Source organism: Chiroxiphia lanceolata, chromosome 1, assembly GCF_009829145.1.
Source record: "Chiroxiphia lanceolata isolate bChiLan1 chromosome 1, bChiLan1.pri, whole genome shotgun sequence".
Taxonomy (NCBI): Eukaryota; Metazoa; Chordata; class Aves; order Passeriformes; family Pipridae; genus Chiroxiphia; species Chiroxiphia lanceolata.
In genome coordinates, this window is record NC_045637.1 from 148698190 (window position 1) to 148723259 (window position 25070).

Genomic DNA, 25070 nt, shown 5'->3' on the forward strand with positions numbered 1-25070 from the left:
TGACCACTTCTGCTGGGAGAAATACTACAGAAGCTGGCAAAACCCCTCTAACAAAACAAACTATGTTCTGCTTAATTAACTGTGTTAGAAATACTATTCATGTGAGCAAGTAGAAAGAACGGAATTGAGCCAATAAGACAAATTCAGCATTGCTGTTGGAAAAGACATATATTCATTGTAAGGAAGCGCAATTCTCTCTGTATTAGGATGTCTGTCTTTTATCTGGAGTATATTATCTTTCTGAATGTTACTGTGAATGTGCTGCCTTCTACAGTGTTTTTGTTTATCTGACAGCACATTCAGCTCCCTGATAGCAGACTTTGCATCTTGACTTTGAATATGCCTCTGCCACACACCTATAGATTTCCATTGCAGGCAATAAATGTATTTATTTTATTTTTTTCTCGAATCTTGTTTTGTGTAATGCTTTGTTTGCTCCAGACAGATGTGCATAGCTACATACATGGTAAAACTATTGCCAGAAATTAAGATCAATGCTCAGGAATTCTGCTCAGACCAAGAGCTGAAAGTGGGGGTGGGTGGAGAGATGTTAAGTCCCAAAACAGCAGTTCCTGTTGTTGTTGCTGTGGATTTTTTTCCTTTTAATGTACAAGCAGACAACTGCCTCATTCCTCAGTCAAAGCAGTTTTAGGATCCATATGTTCTTCAACAAGATCTGGCAGACGTATTCCACTGGAACAGATTTCCATCAGGAAAAGCCAGATTGAGAAAACCAGCTCTGTTTATGCAATCATACCACTTTTGACAAAAATTTGGAGGAAAGATAAATTCTGACTTTTTGTCAGCTGTAGTCTCAGCACTTGACTCAAACACAAAACCAACACAGAATTGAAACCTCATGCTTTATAGTTTTTTATGTATCCTGGCTTGTTGTGTGAAAATCTTGACTGAGCAAAAAAAAGGGCTGGATCCAATGACACCATTAATCACTTCTGTAATCTGTGGTAGGAGACTTGAAGTGGTTTTCTCTAGGTATTGTGAGGGCAAAAAATCCCTTTCTATATTACTACTGCATCAGATTTGTGTTCGGGGCAGGGGCATGAGCAGCTTCCACGCACATCAGTGTGCTTGGGGCAAGAGCAGTGCTGCAAGAAAAACTTCAGGACTGGTCAGAGCTCTGCCTGCAAATGCTTCAAGCCAAGCTGTGCCAGCTCAGTCAACACTGAGTCACAGTAATAAGGCACTGCATTATTACTGAGAGATGCAGCCACTGTTCTTCCATTAGACACATCCATGCGTGGGCAGCCTGTGTTACAGGCACAAATGCTGCAATGTCTGACTTTATTCTCCAGCTTTCAAATAGGCACTGAATTTTTTCTATTATGAATGACATCTACCTAAATCCCTGAATAAAACACACTCAAAACTAGAGAAGCTCCTGCAAAAGATGACTGAACCCACAGCCTTTAGTCCACAAATTCCATCTACAGAAACAAAGAGAACAGGTTTGGTTCATTGAAGTAGCTCTTGAGTTTGCCAGATGAGCAAGTGACACCTAATACAGAGTAGATTGATGGTTAAGAGGGAGCTGAAGGAAGAAAGGAAGAAAGGAAGGAAAAGTTCAGACTCTATCAAAGAGATAGGCTCTCCAAGTCAACAACTCCTGAGCAAGTAACTTGCATAATTAACCACCACCAATCTCTGTAATTGATATGAAAAGCCATACTAATTAGGAAAGTGAGTAGAATACAGAGTATTTGGAACACCAGGTGTTTTCAAGAGAGGATATGCACCAGGACAAATGGCAGGGAGCTCAAAACTTCTCTAAGACAAGGTGAGGACGACAATGTCCTCCAGTTGTCCATCAGTACTTGAACCCCATTCAGTGTAACTCCTTGAGACTGAGATAATCCTTATCACATCAGATACCCGGTAAATGCATTGGGAATAAGACCACTGAAACTATGAAATCTTATCTAAGTGATACAAAGGCTTGACTGTGCACATATAATCCTTTAGGTATGAACTATTGACCAAGTCTGGGATTAAGTCTGGATCTAGATGCATCTAAACCCTTCTCTGAGGAGGAGTTGAGAATGCAAGGGGTTCACTCCTAAACCTCATGACTCAGTGGGAAGGTGTCCCTAACAGTTCTATCTGACCCCATCATCTATACAGTGAATAACCAAGTGTACCTTGCCATTGAATTTTGTACAATCACATTCATTAAATTGTCATTAAACATATTGATGCTTCTCTCTTATGAGTGAAGGACATTACTCCATATGTGAGATATGAAAAAGAAAAAAAGGAAAAAGAAAAAATAATCACAGACTACCTTTATGTAAGAGACTTCTGGGCTGCCTCCATCCAGCATGGAGTAAAATTACCCCATCCCTGTCAATCTGAGGATAGAGGGAACCAAGATCCTCATCTTGGTTTGCAATAAGGAAACAGCTTAAGAGCCAGCATCAAAACACCATGCCCTCAGCCCAGCCTGCTGCAGCAGGAGGCTTTCAAGCTCTACCTGTTAACCACATTTTCAAAGGCTGATCTTCAGTTCACATCTCCTGATTTTCTTGTATGAGCCATACAGTGCCAGTTAATTGCCTCTGTCTGAAGTAGCCTCCTTAGCATATAAAATATCTACATGTCTTTTCTTTTTCCATCTGCAGTGCACTGTGAAAGGAACTTTTAAAGAGAATTACAGAAGTAATGGAAAATGAAAAAGGTTGCAACTTAAGCCAGAGCAGATGAAATGAATGTCATGGTAAATTCTTTTCTCCTATGAAATGGAGCTTTTTAAAAAAAAAAAAATCTAAATTAATTAATTAATTGCACAGTAAAAAAATAATAATAAAAAATAAAATAAAAAAGAAGTAGTATATATCTTTTGGAAAAGATTTTTAAAAAATGATATGCAGATATCTAACTTTGTCGAATAAATGGTCTCATTATTCTCCTTTGGGAGGCTAAAGCTTTTCTGGAAACAGTCCCTCACGGGGGGAATCTTGGGTTGGAAACAAAAACCCCTCAGATTCCAAGACAACAGTCAATGGGTGCAAATATTGGCCATTCAACCTACCAAAGAGAGGCCGAGATCTGAGTTGAAAGGTCAAGAGAAAAGGTCACCTTTGAAAAGGTCAAGAGAATCAAAACAAGGATAGTTTGACATTGGTTCTCATCGTGAACAAATGCAAACCCACCACAAATACTAAACATACCATCACAAAATGAACTGAAACTACAGCATAGCCTAAAGCTCAAGGGACAGGCAAAAATGGAATAGTCAGGACCAACTACATTTATTTTCCCTAGAGAAAAAATCATACAGCTTCTCAATTACACAGCAAATATTAAAGAAATTTATGAAGAGAAAGGCACTGAATTCAGCATTCAACCTATTATTACATCTGGAGTTTATTAGAAAATAGTTAATATGCTGCTGCAAAAAGATGAAACCAAATTACACAGAACAGTCCTAACTGCCAACCAGGCTTGAGACCTATTCAGAGCAGGTGGAGAGAAGGAGCCTTAGAGGTAGCACAGAAGGCAGACAGAATGATAAATACTGCATGTCACAAACAAGCTCTACTTCCCACTGGCACGTGAGGACTTCTTGGCTTGATCCCGTGGAAAACAGGATCTCCATCCCTGGAGTGCTGCAAAGGGCAAAGAGCTCAGGGAGTTTGCTCAGCTGGAAATGCATGGACATGATACTTGATACCCTGTGGCAGAGGGGGTTGCAATGTTTGGCAGCCCCTGAAAGAGTAAGAAGGGCCCTTCTGCAAAGAGCTGCACTGGCTGCAAAGACACAGTGCTGCAACTCCTCCTTGGCCTCAAGTTTCACACACAAAGGTCACCCCGGAGCGGAGGAGAAAGGGCTTCCTGCTGGGAATGGCATGTCAGAGGAGGTACCCTGTGTTCCAGTCTAACTCAGACATTTCAGCAGCATGACAGTGTTGGTCACCTGGTCCATCACTGCTGATCTCTGGCTGTTGCAGTAGTTTCTTGGGATGCTGGAAGGTAATGTCTACTTGAGCCACCTTAGAGCCATCTCTGTTCCCTATGTTTTCCTGAATTTCCCTTGTGGTATTTGGCTATACACAAAGATCAAGGTCAAAATATACTGTAACTGCTCATATAGCACATTTTTTTTTCTAAAACTTTGCCCTGAAGCACAGGGCTTGACTATGATCTTAAACTAACAGACAGCTATTGGTGACTATCAGTCCATGAGTGCAACCAATGCACAAGTGAAGATGATGCCCCAAAAGTACAGCACTGTAGCCCCTTTTTCTGGATCAATAAAACAAGCTCTTCTTTCCTAAATAGTGTGGTTTTCTCAGTCTTGTGTCTTTCTCATCTTTATTTGATGGAAGAAGGAGCTTTGCAGAAGCACTGTGCCTGGTTAGACAGCAAAACTCTTTAATGGTGTATATCACTGCTCTGAAAATCTAAAATTCACTTCAAACCAGAGCAAGGCAGGAGGATACAAGTCAGCTTACAGAAAATTAGGCATGCATGTATTCCAAAAACTTCCATTACCCTTTTTCCTTTATGTAATGTAGGAAGTGGAAAAGCAGGGACGTTACAAAGAGAAAATGCCAAAATCTCACGATCAAAGTATTTTAAGCAGAAACAGAGCAATCCAGTGATTAGCACAGCATGTAAGTGTTCAAGTAAGCAAAAACCTGGGCTTGAATGCTGAGACCTCAGTGCTTCACTCAAGAGAGGCATCTCTGCTTCCCCATCCATAAACAGTGCTGGGGCATGGAGGTCCTCTGTGCAAAGGTGCCAAGCAGCATTCAGCAAAAAACCATAGCTTAAAACACTCAGGTCACCACAGAGCCCCCAGCTCCTGCTCTCTGCATGCAGCAGACAAGGGAAGAAAGCAAAGAAGGGAGATTCTCAGTGGATTTTCTTCAAGACTTTGCAAATTGGAGCTAATGAAACGTCATGGAGGAGTTTTGCTCCAAGCCAAGTGAAGGATTTGTTTGTTTTCTCATATCACAGGCACGTCTTGCAGAAAGCCATCAGACCTGACCACGTGAAACAGGAGATCCCAGAAAGTACTCTTTGCAGGTTTGTGACCTTACAAATAGTAAACAATTAGTGGTGTTCTGTATTTATCCTACAGGAGTTCTGGGCATCAGTGTTCCTTACCTGTGTGATATATACGATATTTTACAATATGTTTTAGGCAAAGGAAAACTTTATAGTTTTTAGTATGAAGTCCATGGAAAACTTAGTAACAGAGAAAAACACTGGTAAAGTCAACTCCCCTCGTTTATTATATGTACTGCCTTGCTCAGACTGAACACCTCAAAATAGGATCTCTTCATTTTACTGCACAGAGACTTCCTGAAATTTAGCCTGAAATCTCCTGAAACTGCTCAGCAGCAGCCCACTGATAAAAGCTAAAAAATGAGACATCTCTAATTCTGCACCCTTGGGGCTGAGACAAGACTCCCACCCATTCTGTATTCACATTGCCCAGTCTTTTCCTGGACACATTTTTCCCCCACAGTCAGGGAAAGCTGATGCCTTTCTTTTAAGGTATTTAGATGGACATCTGGAAAACCTTTTTTTTTCAAGTATCCCACTGACCTCGGACATGCAGGAGGCCTTGAGTAACTCAGTCCTATCAAACCTGTTAAGCAGGTCCAGAGGAGGGCCACAAAAATGATCAGAGGAATGAAACACCTCTCCAGTGAGGAAAGGCTGAGAGAGTTGAGACTGTTCAGCCCGGAAAAGAAAAGGTTACAGGCAGGCCTTTTAGCACCCTCCAGTTTCTAAAGGGAACCCACAGAAAAGCTGGAAAGGAACTTTTTGCAAGGGTATGTAGAGCTAGGACAAAGCAAAATGGCTTTAAACTGAAAGAGGGTAGGTGTAGGCCAGATATTAGGAAGAAATCCTTTACTGTGAGGGGGATGAGGCACTGGAAGTTTGCCCAGAGAGGTGGATGCCCCATTCCTGGAACATTCGAGGTCAGGTTGGGCTGGGCTTTGAGCAACTGATCTAGTGGAAGATCAGTTCATTGCAGGGGGGTTGGATTAGATGAGCTTTAAAGTTCCCTTCTAGCCCCTCCAAACTATTCTATGATTTTATGATTTTAAAGTTCTGAAGACTGTTGAAGTCATGTAGCTCATTGCTGATGCACCTTGGCTATTTTCAGAGTTACTGTCAGGGAATCTGATGACACTTCTGGACTTAGTTTGCAAAATTTCACATCAATACCATTGTTGAGCATCCTCTCATTATCATATGTGATCCCCAGTTTTAACTACACAAACATTTAACTTATTTTCTTAGATTAGTACCAAGGAACACACATTTCCAGAGATATCCATGCCACCAGCTACGGCCAGTGGTCTCCAGGGATACCATTACATAACCTGAGTACAAACAGCTTCCTTCTGCCATCCAGATGAAACATAAAGGAGTGGTTGGTTTGTTGATAGACAATTGGACTCCTTTCTTTTGCTCTTCCACAGACTGCCCTGAGGTGCCTAATGGGGCAGTTAAGTGGGATTCCAAATTACATGGCCTAAATTTCAGGAAAGCACCCCCTGGATGCCCAAAAAAACCAAATAGAAGTAAAAAACAGAGACTCTATGAAGAGCTCTCAAAGACTTCCCATCAGATATAAAACAATTGTACAGAGAACACCGAATGCCGTGTTTAAATACAAAAGCGACAAAATATCTTTCAAAATCTGGTCCCTGCTGTCCTTGCTTCTTAGTTCCACTGTCTGTAAAACTGGAGTAACACTAATCTAATGTAATCCAATCCAATCCACAGCAATCAGTAGTTATCTAAAGCAAATCTCATTAGAGGTTTTGAGGAGCCAAAACATTACAGCAATGAAGCTCACAGATATATCCTAGCTGATGACTGTCTCTTCACTCCTAATCTCCTCCCTTCTGAGGATAATGTCTCTAAAACACAGTTCACTAAATTCTGGTAGTTTTGAAAATAACTTTCTAATGTGTCCACGTTTTCCTCTAGGAGTTGATGTTTTCCCCACTGATTTTTACAATTTTTTTTCTGTCACTTGGCCACAGAATTAATTCTAAATGGAAAAATATACCTTTATACTTCTTTTAAAAGAACAACTAACTAACTAAAAACCTCTAAATGTAACAAGCCAGAGCTATCTACAGGGAAAAAAAAAAGACTAAACCAGCTATATTTCCCCCAAAATAACCTTCCCAACATTTGCTTCTCTCAGAGGTCTAAATAATTTAGATCTTCTTTCCTAAATATTAAAGAACCAGGGTAGAACTAAGTGCTAAGACTTAACAGTGCTAAGACTGACTGTATAACAAGAGCTGTTAGCAATACTGACACAGCCTGATTTTTCTTTACTGTCAACCATGTGCTGAATTATGCCCAATGAAGTTATGACAACAGGACTAAGGGAAATGTCACCATGCTGGCATTAAACTCCATGTTCAAGAGAGTGGAGAATGAGCCTTGGCCCTCATTTTGAACGATGAAATAAATACCCCATCTTTAGTTCTTGGAGCAGTAAGGGGAGGGTAATCTGCTGTGCTAAAAAAAAAAGAAAAATGGTATCAACAGAAAGCAGTGTATTTTTCAACACAAGATCTCATTATTGATTAAATTTATTTGGAGCAAAATTCACAAAATAAGGCACGGCCTGAGTAGTAACTGACTAGCTAATGTTTGTAACATGCCTGACAGTGTTCCCAAAGGAACCTAAAGTCGGAGACACCGACATTGATATCTCGCTCACAATTACAGGCAAAGCATGATTTAACCTTGCCTGCTTTATCTACATCTGCCTTCTGCTCCACACAGAGATTCATAAACCTTTTGTGCACTGATATGAGCATTTCTGCAATCCTTATTCACCTATTTCAAAAGAACTTGTTTGGATTGACTGGACTCAAAAAAAAGAAAAAAAGGTATCTCCAAATTCATGTTAAGCATCCTTTTTTTGTTGGTCCAGACAGCAGGCTGCCTCTCCAAGGATTCATCAAGATTGAAATGCAGACATCAATCTAAGTCTGCTGCCACAATTACCCTGAACAGAATAAACAATTTTTTTCTGAAACCTGAATTTTAGGAAAACAGACCCAGTCTGTTTTTCCCCAAGCTCTCACTGCTGTGCCTTGTATTTTTATAGATAAATCACTCTCGGCTATACCGATTACATTCTAGTATTCAGCCATCCATCTGGATCCACAAGAAATGTTCTGGCTCTTGGGAAATGGCAGGAAAGAATTTAATACCATAATTCTTCTCGGCTTTTCTTAGCCTCACTGACAACTAGTAACACAGTAGACAAGGCTGATGGTACAAGAGGGATGTAATTTGAGATTAGGATGTCTACATTTAGGTGTTTATATGTGTACCAGGTGTCTAAACTCCTATAATAGTCGACAGGGATCTGGTAAAAAAAAGTCAATGGAATATAAGCACCAAGTCAGGGAGCAGCCAGCCCACAGCAACCTTGCAGTGAGCTTCATCACTCCCCAGACTCTGCTGACTGTGTGCCACTGAATATGATGGGAGCTTAGATGTTGCCTGTCCAATTCCACTGCCTAAATGAAGATACCCAGCATCATTTGAGAGGTCCCAGCATCTCCAAGACATAGTGTTGGTGCTGGCAGACACAACACAAGAGTTGTGGTACATTCACGTCCCTGTGGTACAGCAACTGGAAGAATACCTGGCACATCCCACATAGCACTAATGAGAAAAATCCTGCCCCTAAGTTACAGGTAAGCAGAAATAAGATGTCTAAATATTGGTGCTGTAATCCTAAAGTGAGTCCTATCCTTTAAGGATCACCTTACACTGGTTACCCAGTTAGTGCAGAGAGTGAGCTTCAGTCTTTTTGAGAACTCATTCTTTGCAATATCTCTGCAGATCTTTGAAGGAAGTTTTTCACCTCTGCAGCAACACTGGATATAAACTTTGTCGTTTTACTCTTCTTTCTTTTTTTGTTTTAATAATGAATTTGAAAATGTTAAAAATACATAGAATTCCATTCTTAGGAATGCTATTATAGAGTGCTCAGGAATGTTGATACAGCACACAGAAACACACAGCCAAAATGTGAAGATTGGTTCATATTTACACATCAGAAAGATGTCCTTCCAGGCATGCTCCAGTATATCCTTTCCACTCCTCAAAACAATATCTTTTTTGGCAACTAGTATCACCTGGACTCCATGATGCTGCTGACAAGATCATACATGCTGGCATTCAAACAACTCAATGTGCAGTAGTTACCTTTTCTACTACACAAGGTAAACATACACCTTTGCTTTGATAACACATTTTATCATCTTATTTTACTGTTTGGGTGTATCTGTGCACCTCAGCCTCTGCAAAGGACAGCTACTTCTCAGTTAATACAGTCAGCATTCATATAAACACTGTTACAGTCTTAGTTAAATTGCTAAGTCTGGAAATAACAGTGGTAGGACCACAGTGTAATTTGCTACCTGTCTCCTAAATCTTTTCAATTTTTATTTCCAAAGCATGAGAGTATATAAGCGACAACTTCTATTGAAGAAAATATTGATTTTTTTTCTTCTTTGTGATCTCCATATCAAAATCCAAATCTAACAAATGCTTACAAGAAAGTAAGAAAGGAGCTTTCAAGAAGTCGTTTGTGGTAATGTCTCTACAAAGTATAATTTAAAGTGCTGGAGGCTTCATTTTTCTACAGTCATTATTCAATAAACTTTATGTCTACCTCTGAAAAAGCTTTAGAGGCAATTCTTCCATCAGTACACAAGAGGTTTAGGTATGTTGCTTCTACTGGCATTACTGGAAGTTAGGCATGGACATCCCTCCTGTGCTTAAACAAACCCAGGACAATCTTCCTCTTTCAGCTAGTCCATATCAGCTGCCAATCAGAATTCCTCTGGTGAAAAATATATGCTGCAAAATAGAACGAAGCTACAGCAGGAAAGTACATGAGGAAGGATAACTGTTGGAGGTCTATTACAATATTCTGCTGTCAAAGATAGTTTTAGCATTTTTATCATAATGCTGAGATGGTGCACAGTATTGATCACCTTCCATTAAAATCATAAAAAGCACTGAAATTTTCTGAAAAAAAAATAATAAAAAGAGATAAAAGAGAAAAAACCCAAACACTTGAATTACTGCCATAAATAAAGAGTTCAAGGGTCCATAAACAACTTCTTTCCTCCCTTCCTCCTTGACTAATACCTTCATCATCTCCATTATGATCATGCATGGCTAGAAATTCTAGATGCAGCTTCTGAGTGGCAACTTGAAATACCTTCACAAAAGCCCAGGCTGCAGTGATCAAGAGCCATCACTGCCTTTTCAGTGGCCCATGTAAAGATATCTGTGTTTCAATCCACATCAGCCTTTGGTGCCCCTGAGCTGTATAAACCAGCAAGGCAGTTTATTTTTTTGTACTGTAAAACTCATTATGGTCTACAATACACACAGATAAACAAACAAACAACACACAAGCTAATTTCCCTTAGTGTTAAAATAAGGGAAAATCAGCTGGGTTTATTCACCAAAAGTAAATTAGTTTTCAGTGCCCTCTCCTGCCATAAAAAACACCCAAAAAACAACACTTAAAACAATAGTAGCAAAGCAGGCATAGGAAGGAAGTGGGAATGAGGGAGTGAAAGACACAGACAGGGCACAGATATGCTCTGTAATACAGCTGCAGCCTTAGGGAATTCTAGCAATATCAAGACAACTCAAGTGATTAAATTTGGAACAAATCAGAAAATGCGAGGGTACAGAGCATGCAGAGAGCAGGACCCGGGAAATTAAACGGTAGTCCTGGCCTGCTGGAGGAGATCTCTAACAATAAAGAGTGGCTAGACACGGAGTAAGTGACTGAAAAACTTTGGTGGCCTCTGCTGGCAGATTAATTGTGCAACGGGTGGTCAGACAAGAAGACTGGCAGTGAAGCAGTGAGGCAATACAGTGTGTCAGGGAAAATGTATTATACTGCCTGCCTTCTGTGGGCTCCAGATGCAACCCTGAGACACGTTAATCAGCACAAGAGAAGCCCCATGACAATCAATGGCTCAGACACAGAAATGAATGCTGAGTACAGAGAATGTAGAGTGAAAAATAAAGTCCTAAATTTGAGGGATGACCATAAAAGCAATGAAAACATTTAAAATGAGAGTTCTTTGATGTAGGAAGCAGTGTTATGCTCTCTGGCTGTAGAGCCTCTTGTTTAATTGAATCCCAATCTGCAACTAGAGTTCCTACAGAGTGCTGCAATAGAAATAATGTGATGCTAGTCCCTGCTGCTGGACCTTTCCTGGACTTGTAACCTATGAAAAACTCTCTGATCCTCCACTTAAGAGAACAGAGTTAAAGCAGTGGAAAAGGCTCTATGTGAGGTCATTATCTCACAAAATCTGACTTGAATACAGAACTGCACTAAAAATCTGCAAACACTAGGATGGTTGGGATGCTAACGGAAAGCCCGAGAAAAGTCGAAAGCCTTGAAGCATAAACTAATACGTAAAAAAAAATAAATTATAAATCCTATGGTGTGTCTGCTGCCCTGAGGAGCAATAAATGACCAGCAGAACACATCTGTCTGCCACAATTTCAGCCTCTTCCTAGCATTCCAATTTTACATGCCATCTGCAAATAAGCAAGTCAGCTGATTTCAAAGTGTTGATGTCCTGCCCCTTTTCAACTTGCCAGCAGAGCAGAGAGGAGTCCAGTGCCCATCACCTTTGACAACATCCAACCCTCTCCCTGGGGCTCTCACCCAGGACAAGCTTTGACTTTGCTGCAGCCTGTTTCATTCTGCCTAGTTGAAGGCATGATGCCTAGGAGGGCTGCACATGCTCTCTATTTAAATTACCCAAGGTTCTATAATTTTAAGAGGCTTCCTTTCAAGCGATCTGAAAAACTGATGTGCTCCCTTCTTATCCTCCACGTGCTCCTTGCTTGCAATGCAACTCTTTCTTTTGGGTACCCTTCCCTCCAAGGTTCTCTTCTGAAGCAAGGTTTGCATGTCATGGTACAGGGACTGTGCAAACTACTATTTCTCTCTCCATCCTATACCATTTTTCCTTCATTCCAAAGGCAAACTGACACTATAGTTTTCTAAATTCTCAGATTTTAAGTACAGTAACATAAGGGCAATAATAAGAATGGGAATGCAACTTAGTGGATTACCAAGTTATTATCCTCCACCAAAGGGCTCATATTCCATGCAGGGGAAGTGCTCATCCTTGCTTCTACCAATAAGAAACTAGAGCAAGGGTAGAATATTTATTCTGAGTTTACATTAGATCACCAAGACCATGCTTACACTGGGAAGTTAAAAGCAGTTTGAAGAACATTCTCCTGATGGCAGAAGTGTCTGGTCTTGAAAATCAGCTATGACCTATGATAAAAATGTGAAAATGTAAAGCCTAAACCACTCGGGTACTATCCCAGTGTAACTCAGGAATTAATCCAGGAATCAGGACATTCTCCTCAAGTGCTAGCACAAGTCTTTTAGCCAAACTTTGTTTATGGCAATGCCATGAAATGTAAATTGTCCTTAACTATACCCAGGTAAATATGTGGTCAATCAGTGCTACCTGATAATCAAAATATTTCATTGATAAAAAAATAAAAAATCCCAGTATGTCAATCTGCTTATTCTAAAACCAGCATAAAAATCCCCAGTATACTGTAAAGATCATAGACATCAAACTCTCCACAATAGGCACGGGAAAACTGCATGAAAATAAAGAAAAGCACTAAATAAATAAATGAATGAAAACAAATTACTTTCCTGGGTTTACTTAACAGCGTTAATATAGAAATAAGCCAAATCCATTCTACTGAACAAGAAATCGAGTCTGGAGATAATCTCTTTTCTTCTTTTTTTTTTTTTTTGTAGCCTAGAGGTCCTTTGTACTCCCATTGAAGTCGTGGCTTCAAGTGATCCACATAGCCCTCACAGCATGATATTATATCTCTTTTATTGGGAAACACAATCATCGAAATGCTAAAATAAATCTTCTTCCTATTATTTGATTCAAGCATTAAAGTATTGAAGTGGCTAAGCTAATTTATTTTGATTATCAGCCCATTAGCCTTGGTATTATAAATTAACCCCACAATTTGGACAGAGCTTCCAGCTATGTAATGTCTGAAAACCCGATTTCATTTAAGAACATATCGTGCTAAGATTTATTTTGGAAATTTCAATTAATCAGTTCTGGTCAATAAAAAGTTAACACAAAATGGTTTGCTGTTAAATGGCATTGGCACTCACACATTTGCTGTGTCCTACACCAGTTAAAAAGCCATTGCAGGTTCCCAGTTATAGCGCTCAGAGCTCCGGTTGCATTTTTAAAGCACCAACTGTTAGTTAATTTTGTTAGCATAAACACCCAATAAAATTTTATGGTGTGTTCAGCTCTCATTAAAGATGAAAAACAGCAGCAGAGAGCAGCACCCACAGATAAACTGGGAGCTTGATGGTTCTGTCGTCGCTGATGCCCAGAACTCATTCAGATTCGGGGCTCCCTGTGCCTGAGGACACTGCAGGGACACGGAGCATGAAATCCCACACACCACTGGAAACCCCTGGAGCTCCACACAGTCCTGCCATAACACTCCCAGCAAATATTTAATGGGGACAGAACGGTCTTTCTCCAGCCCCTAAAATAGCAGTTATTCCAGGTAAAGTACCCCCTTGCTGGTGCACACCTGCACAATGCTACAAAACCCACGGCTCCTTCTGCTCCTCATCACCCAAAATACTCCAGACATTATGTTTCATCAACACCAGGACTGGAGGACCCTGCTCTTCCCCAGATTGCATCTTGTGGTTAGATTCCCCCCACTCAGGGAAAGCATCACCTCTGCCAGGAGGTTTTTTTGATTACTCAGGGCATTTATAAAATCATCCTGGCCATCTCCCTTTGCCTTCCCATCCTTCAAAGGGGTGTTTGAGTTTTCCACTGAAATTTCTAGTCTTGACCTGCCATCATTCTTCTTGCAAAATTTCGTGCTAAGGGGAACTTTACAAGACAGCTGACACTCGGACAGTCCCAGGAAGCACTCAAGGGAACATGGCTGGAATTAACTGCCAAAAGCCATCAGGTTTACAGGTAGAATTATAGAGAAAGCAGATTTCACTGTCTGAAATAGTAAAAAGATCTAGTCAAGAACTTCCCACAGCCATTACTCCTCAAAATTCTTAAGGCTGGGTTGCTTAATGTCTCAGAAATTTCTAAAATCACCTTTCCATTTACTATAACAGAAGCAAAACTTCTCTCACTAAACATAGCACCCATACCACATACTGTCAACTGAAAACTTACAGTTTACAGGAAAGACAGAGAATGTGATAAAAATGAGTTTCAAACACTTCCCCTTAAGTATCCTGGTGTTTTTCTTGATTTAGAGCTCACTATTCAAAGTTCTGACAGGTTTTGCCTGTGCAGCTTTGTGACAGTTCCTCCCAGGGGACAGAGAAAATAGAGGACTGACACAAACTGGCGCAGGGGAAAGAGCTGCACTACACTGTCCCACTCCATGTGCAAAATGAAACCTCACTCCATAAAGGGCCAAGCCAACACCTGGCTTCCTAATGGACAGAAGACCCAAATCTATAGTTTTCTCCCCCTTCTTTGCCCACGGTTTTTTCCTGATGACACTTACCCTGGGCAAAGGTTAACATGCTTCATAGGGAGGGATATGCTGGTGGGATGTCAGAAGCATATGCTGATGAGCCAGATGACACTTAAATGGACAATGATTAGTATTGCTTTATTTTCCATGGCAGACAAGCTCAACTTCAGCCTATCATCTCTACCTAGTCTGAAATTTCCACAGAATTTGAGATCATTATTATTATGTTGAGCTTGGTAGGTTTGATGGTTTACTCCCAGCACTTTACTTCCCTGCCTGTAAAACCAGAGTAATTCTACCATTCTCCCAGCTTTTTGCTTCTCATTTTCAGCTTAAACCATAACACTCTGAAGACCAAGCCATTTCTGTCTGTGTGGGGCTACAGCATCCAGCAAGACTGGGTCTTGGTCTTGTCTGGGGCTGTCGTGCAATGCTGTATTAGACTACTCTGAAAGGTTGATGTTTTGAGATGGAAATGTACTTTCTAAGAGACTGCCCTCTGAGCGAGGCTGGATTTTGAAGATAGCTGAGTGATCATGTTTTAAAGCCCCGGCAGCTACACCGAGTCCTACTTTACTACTTATTAGGTGGGGAAGTCAACCTTGCATTCCCACTAGAGCATTAAAATTGGACAACTTGAAAATACACTCCTTAGCTGTGCCCATACATGGTAACTTACCACTCACGGTAAAATACAACGTGCAAGTAAAGCTGAACTCGTTTCCGCTTCAGCAATAATACAGAGGAGCCAACAGAGCTTCCTTATCTTAATTTTCCACATCCAAGAGTCATAGAAATGCTGTGGCTCTATTGCCTCCATAACTTTGGAGGTATTGAATCTCTCTGTAATTAAACCAACGTAAGTAAGTAGTAATTCAATTGAAATCAGTGGAATTCACATGAGGAGAATAGTTCATGTAAAAGAGAAGATAATTAGATTTGCCCAGTGTAGATGCAATAATCTCTTATTAATCGTTTAAGGAATAAACCACTATAAAAACAAACTCTCTCATATCTTGTTGAAAGGACATTATGGACCTGTTGGCCACAGCTGTACAAACGTTGCACTGTCCCTTTAGATCAGGGCTGCTAGGAACGCTCTACATCAGCAATTTGTTTTTCTTATAGGTTAACTTTGTTCTTTTCAAAACAATGAGACAGCAATCGGGGGTACAATCAAACCCACATTTCCAGTTCAACTTAATAGAGTGTACAACAAAGACATCACATTACTGCACCGAGTTGTTTTCATACCTACATTCCTACGTATCAATATTGCTAATTAGGACAATTGTTTCTCCTTTGAAAGTAAGGAAAAAAATTATCTGTCCAAGTGATTTGCTATTATCCTTGAGCATTCATTATTGCTGATTAAAAGTTGGGTTACAGTTATTCAGGAGGGTGTTCTAACCTCGAGACTTTGATTCAACAAGCTTTTCTTAATGCTTATGTAATTAACTCTGAGAGAGAAAAGGTAGTTGCTTACTATGTGCTACAGTCCAAAATGTGTCCTCTGTCAACACCAACAAAATCCAAGATAGAAACATTATTTGCTCAGGTTTAATTCAGCATTGTCTCATTTTACCATACAGCCTGAGTGACTCTCATCACTTCTGGTGAGACAGGACAACAGTCACCTGCCACCCACACACCAGGATTAGAATCAGGAAGAGGTTAAAGCCTGGATTCAAAAAATAAAGATTTAAAGGTCTAATAAAACATCAGTGCAACTTAGGTAGTAAAATCACTGCATTACCCTCAAAACACATTAGCTATTTGGGTACTCATCAGCAGTGAGCTGCTGGGGCCATGAGCTGTATGTGAGTGTGTGGCTAAGGAGCTGGACTGACATCTCACAGGGCAAGGGGTTTGGGTTTGGAAGACCTGATCCAGAAGATATTGACCATGTCCAAGACTGAGCTGCACACAGAACATCTAAAACAGCTACAACAATTCAAAAATATGGTCAGAGACAAGTAGGAAGGGACTGAATAGCAGCAGGGTTGTACCAACCAGCATGTCCTAATGTACTGCTGAGGCTGCTGTACAGAGCTCGGGGTTTAGATCAGACCCTCCAAATCGTGCATGTCAGCCAACAGTTTGGCTAAAGGTGTTTTCATCTAAAATAGACAATGTTACCCCTCTCCTCAGGAGATACTATGGGTTTCTGTCTTTCCCCATCCAAAGAACAGCCCTGAATTCTGCTCTGGCCCCTCTCCAAAAGGAGACATGGGAGGACTCCTGCTGTGGAGCAGCATATCTCCTTCTAAGTACCACAGTCCCCAGAAGAATGGAAACTGGTGGGTCTCTGAATCCTCACCAACACTTAAAAGACAGAAGATCCACAAATCCCGCTCCATGGGACACTTCCTTGCACACCATATCCGGATAAAGGACACCAAATACAGTGTGTTTCTAAAGAAAGAAATTACCTCCAATGTTTTCCATAGATTTTCCTCCCTGAAGACAGATGAAATTAGGAGTCCCAACCTGAAACAAAGTGCCTTCTTACACATCTTCCTTGGTACTAATTCAAGAAAAGAAGCTAAATTTGAGACACAATTTCTGTGCCTTGCATAGGGGTGGGGGTCTGGACTGCTGAATAAAAGCCAAAAGCCAGGAGCTGCAACATGCAGAGATGAAAAGCCTGAGTCCTCACACAGAGTTAGCCCTCACTGATTCCTTCAAGAAATCTGCAGAAATGTGACAGCTTGGAACTGACCCCAAAATCCTTACGCCAGAATCAGAATGACTTTCCAGTAATGTGCATTTTCTTAACCGGAGTTGAAGCCTGCTCCCAGCCCACACAAGAGAGGTGGGTGGTTTTTTACAGACTCCGTGGCTGTAGGGCTCACTACCCCAACCACCCAAACACATCAGAAATCTTCCTGGGATGTAGCTTTTCATTATAGCATTGGGGGTGAATCCTCTTGCCTTCCTCCCACAAATTGTCTTAGGAAAGGCAATGGGATTAGTCACAGGCAGGAAAAAATGAGCATTAGAAGCTGTATGTACACAAACTATTTCTCAAAAATAGTTCTCTCTAGACAATAAATCACAGTCTTTCAATAGCGCTCACAAGTGTCTTAGAGCTAGATTTTGGTTTAAAAGAGCTAAAAAAGTTACACGGAAATGTCAAAAATATGCACACATTTTGGTGGGCATGCATTATTAGAGTTTGAATTTACAATCAAGCTATCTACTCCAGGGCTTTAATTGTATCCCTCCTTTAAAATGCTACCTCCCTTGCTCACCACAACTGAGCAAAACTGTAAATCTTGAAAAAGAAATGTGAAGTCTAAGTGCCCATTGCCCAGCAAGAGGGAAGCTCAGAAGAAGCCAGAAAGAAGAGTGACCTTGCCTCAGTGAGCTGGCATTGCTATTTGAGGTGACACAACACAACAAGTGATTCTTTTGGGGGGAAAAAACCCCTAACAAGTTATTTCATGAGCAGTGAAAACAACAGTGTTTGATTTATAATGAAATAGTCGCCCAACACACTCCCTCTTGCAAAGACCCCCAAGCCCTCACCCATGGCTGCCTCTTTGCCAGCATTAACTTTCTGGAAGTTCTGGAGGTTCCTTTTGTGCTCATTCCTTTCCCCATTCCCTCACAACCTTTTCACATCCTGTGATGGGCAAAGGACAGACTCTGATGTAGCAACAGCTGTGTGCAGGCTGGGGTACTGGGACGGGGTGAGTACAGGAGGGATGGGCAGATTTCTCCCTGCTTCTTCCTCTACTCAGGTATCAAATAGTCCTTCTTCTCTATTAAGCTGTTGATTTCCATGACACTTGTAGCAAGCTGACATTTGCAACACTTCTGTTGCTCTGTCAGTTTTGGTTAAAATTGACTGTGAGTTCAAAAGTCAAGAGATTAGGAAAGTCAGGTAAGTCCTGTTTGTGGTTCTGTTGTTTTATTTTTCGCTGGGGTTTGGTTTGTTTGTCATTCAGAAAAAAAAAAAAAACCAACAAAAAACAAACAAAACACAGATATTTAATGTCTCACAGGCATTTCTGTGCTTTTTAAGTCAGTGTCACAAAAAAACTTGGCTGTTCTACCTCTTGTCTACCTCATCACAAATCTCTTACCAATCAGTTACTTGATTTTTCAGCCCCATTTGATAAACTCTCATTTCTGAATTCTGGAAGGTTTCCTCACAACTAAGTCAGTCATGCATGGAGTTTTCTATGTTTTAATTAAAACCTGAAACCATCAATCACGTCAATATTATGGCTTGAAAAAAATATATTTATTTCCCCTGGAAAAAATATCCATGTTGTACAGCACTTGAAAGTGAGACAAAGATGCCTTCAAGGCAAATACAAATGTATCAGTTATCATGTGTTAAGAATATATGCATTTGAGACCCATCTCTTCCTTCTGCACTAAAGTGTTAGGTCAGCAGCTTGATATAATAAATTATTACTGATATGCAATAACCTTAGCTGTTCAACCCAAAACTCAAAACCAGAAAGTGCAAAGAAAGGAGGCCCAATATTGGAAATACAGGCAAGATTCGTAGAGGATCTTTAATTTAAGGCCCTTGAATTATGCAAAGAGCTTATGTAGGGGTTCAACTTCAAATATATGATTAGTCATGTAGCTAAGTAAATAATTTCAGCAGACTCATCTAATCTGTTTGTTTACTTCCACAGCCCTCATCATGTTGCATCTTTTAATACTCACATAGCCTTATGATTAGTGGGTTTAATCCTAAAAAGACCATAGGAGTAAAAACTGTATTCGCTTTACAGAAGGGGAGGTATAAGGTAAATCTGTGTACCTAAGAGTTTATGGAGTCAGGTCTGCACGTACTAGACATGAAGTACACAACCAGGTGAGCAGCAGCACCAGCATTTCAAACACCGTGACATCAAGTCTAAAGGATGGAACAGGACGCCAAATATTAAGAGGTAAAATTAAAAGAAAAAAAAGATAAGTTAATACAGCACCATTTCTGGTGAAAGGTCAATTTTGCATTTCTTTAAGATGCATCCCATTAGCTGTTATAGAATCATATCTTTTTACAAAATGCTAGCCTCAAAAAGCACGTGAGATCTTGGGGGGGGGGGGGGGGGGGGAGGTGTCCACCGTAACACGGAAACATAAAACATTGAGAAACACTTCAAAGAGTTGCAGAAGAACAACATCAACACAGTTGCCTACAAGAGGGCACGGGCATCTGCCTTTACAACACTGATACACTGCAGTATAAACTAGTTGTGCAGATGTAAGGGCCATGGTCACTGCTACCTAATAAAGGTTAATGCAAATTTGACCTGGATCATTTCATTTCTGTTGAATTCAGCAGAGTGCATAATAAGGTGTTTTATCCCGGTTATTTATTTTTAATGCTGCCTATGCAAACATACCACGGCAAGAAGTAAAAGCAGCAGACAACCCTGTACCTGATCCCACACTACACATCAGCACCAATCCTTACCTTCAAAGCATTTTATCCCGTTTGAAGCAGATTTGCGAGTTCGAACCTTTCCAGCACTTGATGCTACGAGGCCACAGCACCCTGAGCGCCCGGTCCAACACCCTCCCCCGAGTCGCAGCCCGAAGGGGTCACCCCTGCGCGGCGGGACCGGGAGCGATCCCTACCTCAGCACCCTGCGGAGACGCGACTGCACATCCCGGGCGGTGGCGGGAGCCAAGGAGAGATGCTGAACTTCTCGAAGTGATGGGCTAGCGGGGAGCGCAGGGGCTGCTGCCCGGGGCCGGGGCGGGGGGACAGCGCTCTCAGCTACAGGTTTAGGGACCAGGAGCCGCGGAGGGGGGACCGGGTACCCCACGGAGCCCCGGCCGGTCTTACCTTGGAGCCCTTCCCGGAGCAGCGGACGTGGTTGCTCACCCCGGCCGTCTGGTTCATGCTGACGCCGGCGGGCGGGCTGGAAAGTTGGGGTCCGGGCACGACACTCCGAGGAGCGGCGGCGGGGGGATGGCAGCAGGCAGGGGAGGGCGGGCTGCTCCCGCACCGGGACTCTGCCCCCGCAGAGAGACTCTGGCCCCGTCCGCCGGGGTTTGCTCCTCGGCGGCGCTCCCCGCTTCCCGGCTCCAAAAAAAAAAACCCCAAACACCCCCGCCCGCGGCCCCGGCACCGCTTTCCTCCCCCGCCCTCCAAGGCAGAGGCGAGGCGAGCCCTGTTCTGCCCGCCCCCCGCGCTCCGAGGCGGCCGCGGCGGCGGGGAGGGTTCGCTCGGCTGCGCTCGGCTCCGCTCCGCTCCCGGCGGGACGCGCCGTCCGTCCCACGCCGCGCTGGTCCCGCAGCCCGGGCTCGTCCCCGGCGGCTCCCACTCTTTCCGTATTATTTTGTTTAATCCCACGGCGTGGGCAGTGAGAAATCGGGTTAAAGCTGCCGAGGTTTCCCCCCGGGCTGGGTTTTGACCCGATCGGGGTACCGAGTACAGCTCTTTCCAGTGAGATAAATGCTGGGTTGGGTTTTGATTGACAGATGCTTCTTTACTACCAAGATGCAGGATTCGGGTCTTACTTTTTTTACATAAGTCCTTTTCCAGGTGTGCTTGAGTTCAGTGTTCAGGTCCTGGCTTTTTTGTTTGTTTGTTTGTTTTTCATTTTCGTGCAGAAGCAACTCTGCTTTGCTGGCAAAAAATTTAGAGATTAACCTTTGGGGGCTTTTTTAAGCATACAAACATAAAAAAATCCACGTAATTTCATTATCAAGATATCTTTTCCCATCCCTGTTCTACCCCTTCACTTCAGCCCATAAGGCCAGACACTGCCTCCTCTTTTCTTGCAACAAAAACTTTGTGAAATTCAGTTCTCACAGTAGCAAAAGAAGAATCCCAAATAGCCAAAAAACCCAACACACAGTATTTTCAAGTAAGAAGATCAGAATAGCCAAGGCTAAAAGCATCCACTTCATCTTATAAAATTTTTCCTTTGGGATTAATCTACCAGAATAGATTGTTTCATGTATTTGTGTTATATTCCTACAGCATACTTTAAAACCTTTAAATAAATAAAATCCTTTCTGGATGTTGCTCCTTTTTCATTTAAGAACAGAAATGGTTGTTTGTCATGCACCAGAACCAATACTGCTTTGGAGAAGCCCAACTCCTTCATTTCCAAAGAGCACATATCCCATCACATCTTTAACTGGCTGTATCTTCCAGCCCTGTGACTAAAATGAATTTAGGGAGACTGCCATGGAGGCAGACAGCAGAATAAAGTGTAGTTAGAAGGTAAACTTGGTTAAAGCCATGTGGTTTCAGCTCTGAGGCAGGAGAGAGGACCCAAAGCCACCATGTGTTGTCAAACATCCCTCCCCATCAGCAGCACACGCTGATTTTGAGAGAATAGCAGCCATCCAAAAACTTGTTTGATAAGAGAAACAAGTCCCTCAGGGAACAAACTACCTTTTCAGGGTCAGTCCTTCCTCTCCAAGCAGCTCTCCTGTTGTAATGACCACACTGTGCTCCTTAATCTTGCAGTGTCTGCTCCCCTTTAGCTCAGAGTGCTGCCAAGATGTCCCCCTCAGGGACAAGTGTCCAACCAACCTCCAAGAGCAGTGGGTGTTGGCACCCTGGCTGGGCTATCCAGCATGCTTACCCCAAATACCATATTATTACTATTCCCTGCTCCAGCCCTCCAGTGGCTTTTAGTTTTTTGTAGTAATTAAGATTTGAAGTTTACTACTCCAACTGCTCTGTTCAAGTGGCTTGGTTTTCATGTCTTCCCAAGCAAAATGTCTGCTAATAAATCCAGTTACAGACTTTGAGTTGTGTGTTTGATGGGCCCTGGCAGCATTATATTCTCTCAGCATGGTTTGTTGCACGGAGACATGCAGAAGTCCCTGAACTTATTTGTAGTTGTACAAGCAAGTAGAACAAATTTGGGGGGTGGGAGGGGAAAGAGATGGGCAAGCAAAATTGCCTTAAGAGATTTAAAATTCATGACAAACCCTTCTGGCCCCTACATGGGGTAGGTTAAAAATCTGTACTCTTGTTGTTTATTTCTGGCACAACAAATTCTTTACATTACATGGAAATGTTATCCCATGCTGGTTTATCAGTTTTGTCCTGGAGCAAAGCAGAAGGCATCACTCCCCTACCCTTTCCAAGGAGCAGCCCCCCTCTCCATTCTGCAGCCAGTCTGTTAGAGCAGGCAGGGAGTCTATTTTCACTATAGGCGCATTTTGTCTTATGCCCTGGCAAGAAAGAGACTGGGAGAATCTCCTGCTCACTCTCATATTTCCATTTAATGCCTGCCCCACTCATGGAAATCTCCATTTTCCTCTAAATCCAAAGCAAACCTTACTGCACTGGACATCCTTTCTATGCAGGAAAGAGCCACTTCCAACTGAGATAGCAGGGAGACCTCATAGGAAAAGGCTTTTGCTTTCAAAAATGTGAGTAAGCATGTTGATGTTCACTAACCCCCGAAAGGAGACTGTTGAATGCACAGTGGAAGAGAAGACTTTGAAATCTGAGAGAAATTCATTCAATTCCAAACTCTGCTAAGACCTCTCTATATGATCCTGGGATTAAAACCACCACCACTCTTCTCCGTCCTTCCTTGCTCCTCCTGTACTGAGGGAGATCCCACCTCTGCCCACCTACTTCCAGCTTCCCTAAAGCAGAACATACTTGTGCAGAATTCCAGAGTCCAGCACCATTTGGCCCTTACTTCAGTGAAGGCCCCTAATTCCTGCAGAAAACCAACTGTGAAATCATTAGAGTCTGTTGTTTTTTAAACTGGAGTGGCTTATATATCTAGAAAAGAATATACAATACCACAAACAGCACAAAGTTTTCCAGTGCCTGTGAGAAAAGTAAGTGATTTATAGATTAGTATTCGTAGACTGTTCAGTGGAGTGTGAAGGAACAACAATATACTGTCATATAAGCTGTATCATATAAACATCCCTTGGCATTTTACACTTTGAAAAGGATTATACATAAGCTCAGCCAAGAACAGTATTAAAAAAAAATCTCAGTCATAGTTTTGGGGAACATTTGGTAATCTGTCTTTGGAGCTGAGCTAAAGCTATGCAAAATGAATGAAAGGAAATCCATGCAATGATGATATAAGATTTAAAAACAAAACAAAATTCTAAAGCTAAAAGTACGTCCTAAAATTTAATAATGTGTCAAAGACTTTTTGAGTTCTTCAAATTCATGCTTCACGGAAGAACTCCATAAAGTTGAGAAAAAAATCAAAAGTGAAATCAAGAGCTTTACATATTTATCCTGACTCAAAAAGTTGAGTCTTTTGGAGGAATATCCAATGTAACAAATCCCGAAGATAAAACACCAGGACTGCCAAGACTGCTAAAGTCATCTAGTTTCAAGTTCCAACTTAGATTTAGATGAGGACCTTTGAAATATCTCACAATGTTTTTAAGTCCTTCCCAGGAGCCTGTTCTGATCTAAATTTAAGCTGTCTGGGGCATGGTAACACTGCTCTGTGAACTCCAGGGGTTTTCAGGTTTTCACAATAAGATAGCAAAGACACAACATGATTTTCTTCTCCAATATTTTCAGTAGGAAGCTGACTGAGGTAGTCCAACACTTCATCACAGCAATTTTTGACATCAGTTGTGACATAACCAGAAAAGTGCATCTGTTTTGTACAGATCAAAGCCACAGTACAGGACCACAGAAACTGAAATGTGAACTGGCACTTTTACAGAGGTCAAAGCATTGCAGAAATCACCAAGGTTCACCTTGCTCTCCACCTCAGAAATGTGATTAAAAGCCTGGTTTAAGGAAAACACTCTGAAAGATCAGTAGTAAACAAGCAGAGAGCGCAGAGAAGCCAAGAGCACAGGAGACGAGGAGGATGTGAAAATTGAGACCATGGAGTGCTAAAGAACACAATTCTAAAAATCAATGCAATGATGGATCAGGAACGAATGCAAAAAGCACAGCACGGGAAGGCTATAATTAGATGATTTAGTCATAGCCAGGAGCCTGACTGAGCTTTCTGAATCCACTCAAGTGGACACAGTTAATGTAGAGTTTGGTTTGATTGTTACAGTTCTTCTCATGACAGCAACAGAGAGGAGGCTCACAGTATCTTTTAGTTTCTATTACAGCAATATAGGTAAAAACCCAAGAGTACACACAGAGGTCTCTCACGCTATGGAAAAGTGATGCCTGCAGACAAGGTTGAGCATCTCCTACTGCAGCTGTGCTTCTAGGACCACTGGCATGGACTCAGCAAAATGCTGGAAAGCAGGAATAACCCCAGCAGCACTTGGATCTGCTCTGTCCACACTGTGTTCAGTGGCTCTGCAGTGAGACTGCAAAGAGACTGTCTCCACTTGCACTTTCCTTTCATTGCTTCCGCAGTGGAGGTTAATCAAAGCCAAGGTAATGATGGGGAAAATGCCAGTGTAGAGGACATTAGAGAGTGTTAAACCTCCCTAGAACAGAGACATCTCTGTAGACTTCCAGGTTTGTGAACAGGCAGGGGAAAAAAGGTATTTTGAGTTTCCGA

The 25070-nt window shown here is 41.8% G+C and overlaps 1 protein-coding gene across 1 annotated transcript in view; it reads right to left on the reverse strand.

Annotated features, from left to right (window-relative positions):
* Positions 1 to 20671, reverse strand: part of DPP6 (dipeptidyl peptidase like 6) — a 550202-nt gene extending 529531 nt beyond the window's left edge. The window contains exon 1 of the mRNA XM_032687013.1: positions 20423 to 20671. Coding sequence (XP_032542904.1) covers positions 20423 to 20479 — 57 coding nt within the window. The 5' untranslated portion in view covers positions 20480 to 20671. The remainder of the gene's footprint in view (positions 1 to 20422) is intronic.
* Positions 20672 to 25070: the final 4399 nt, after the last annotated feature.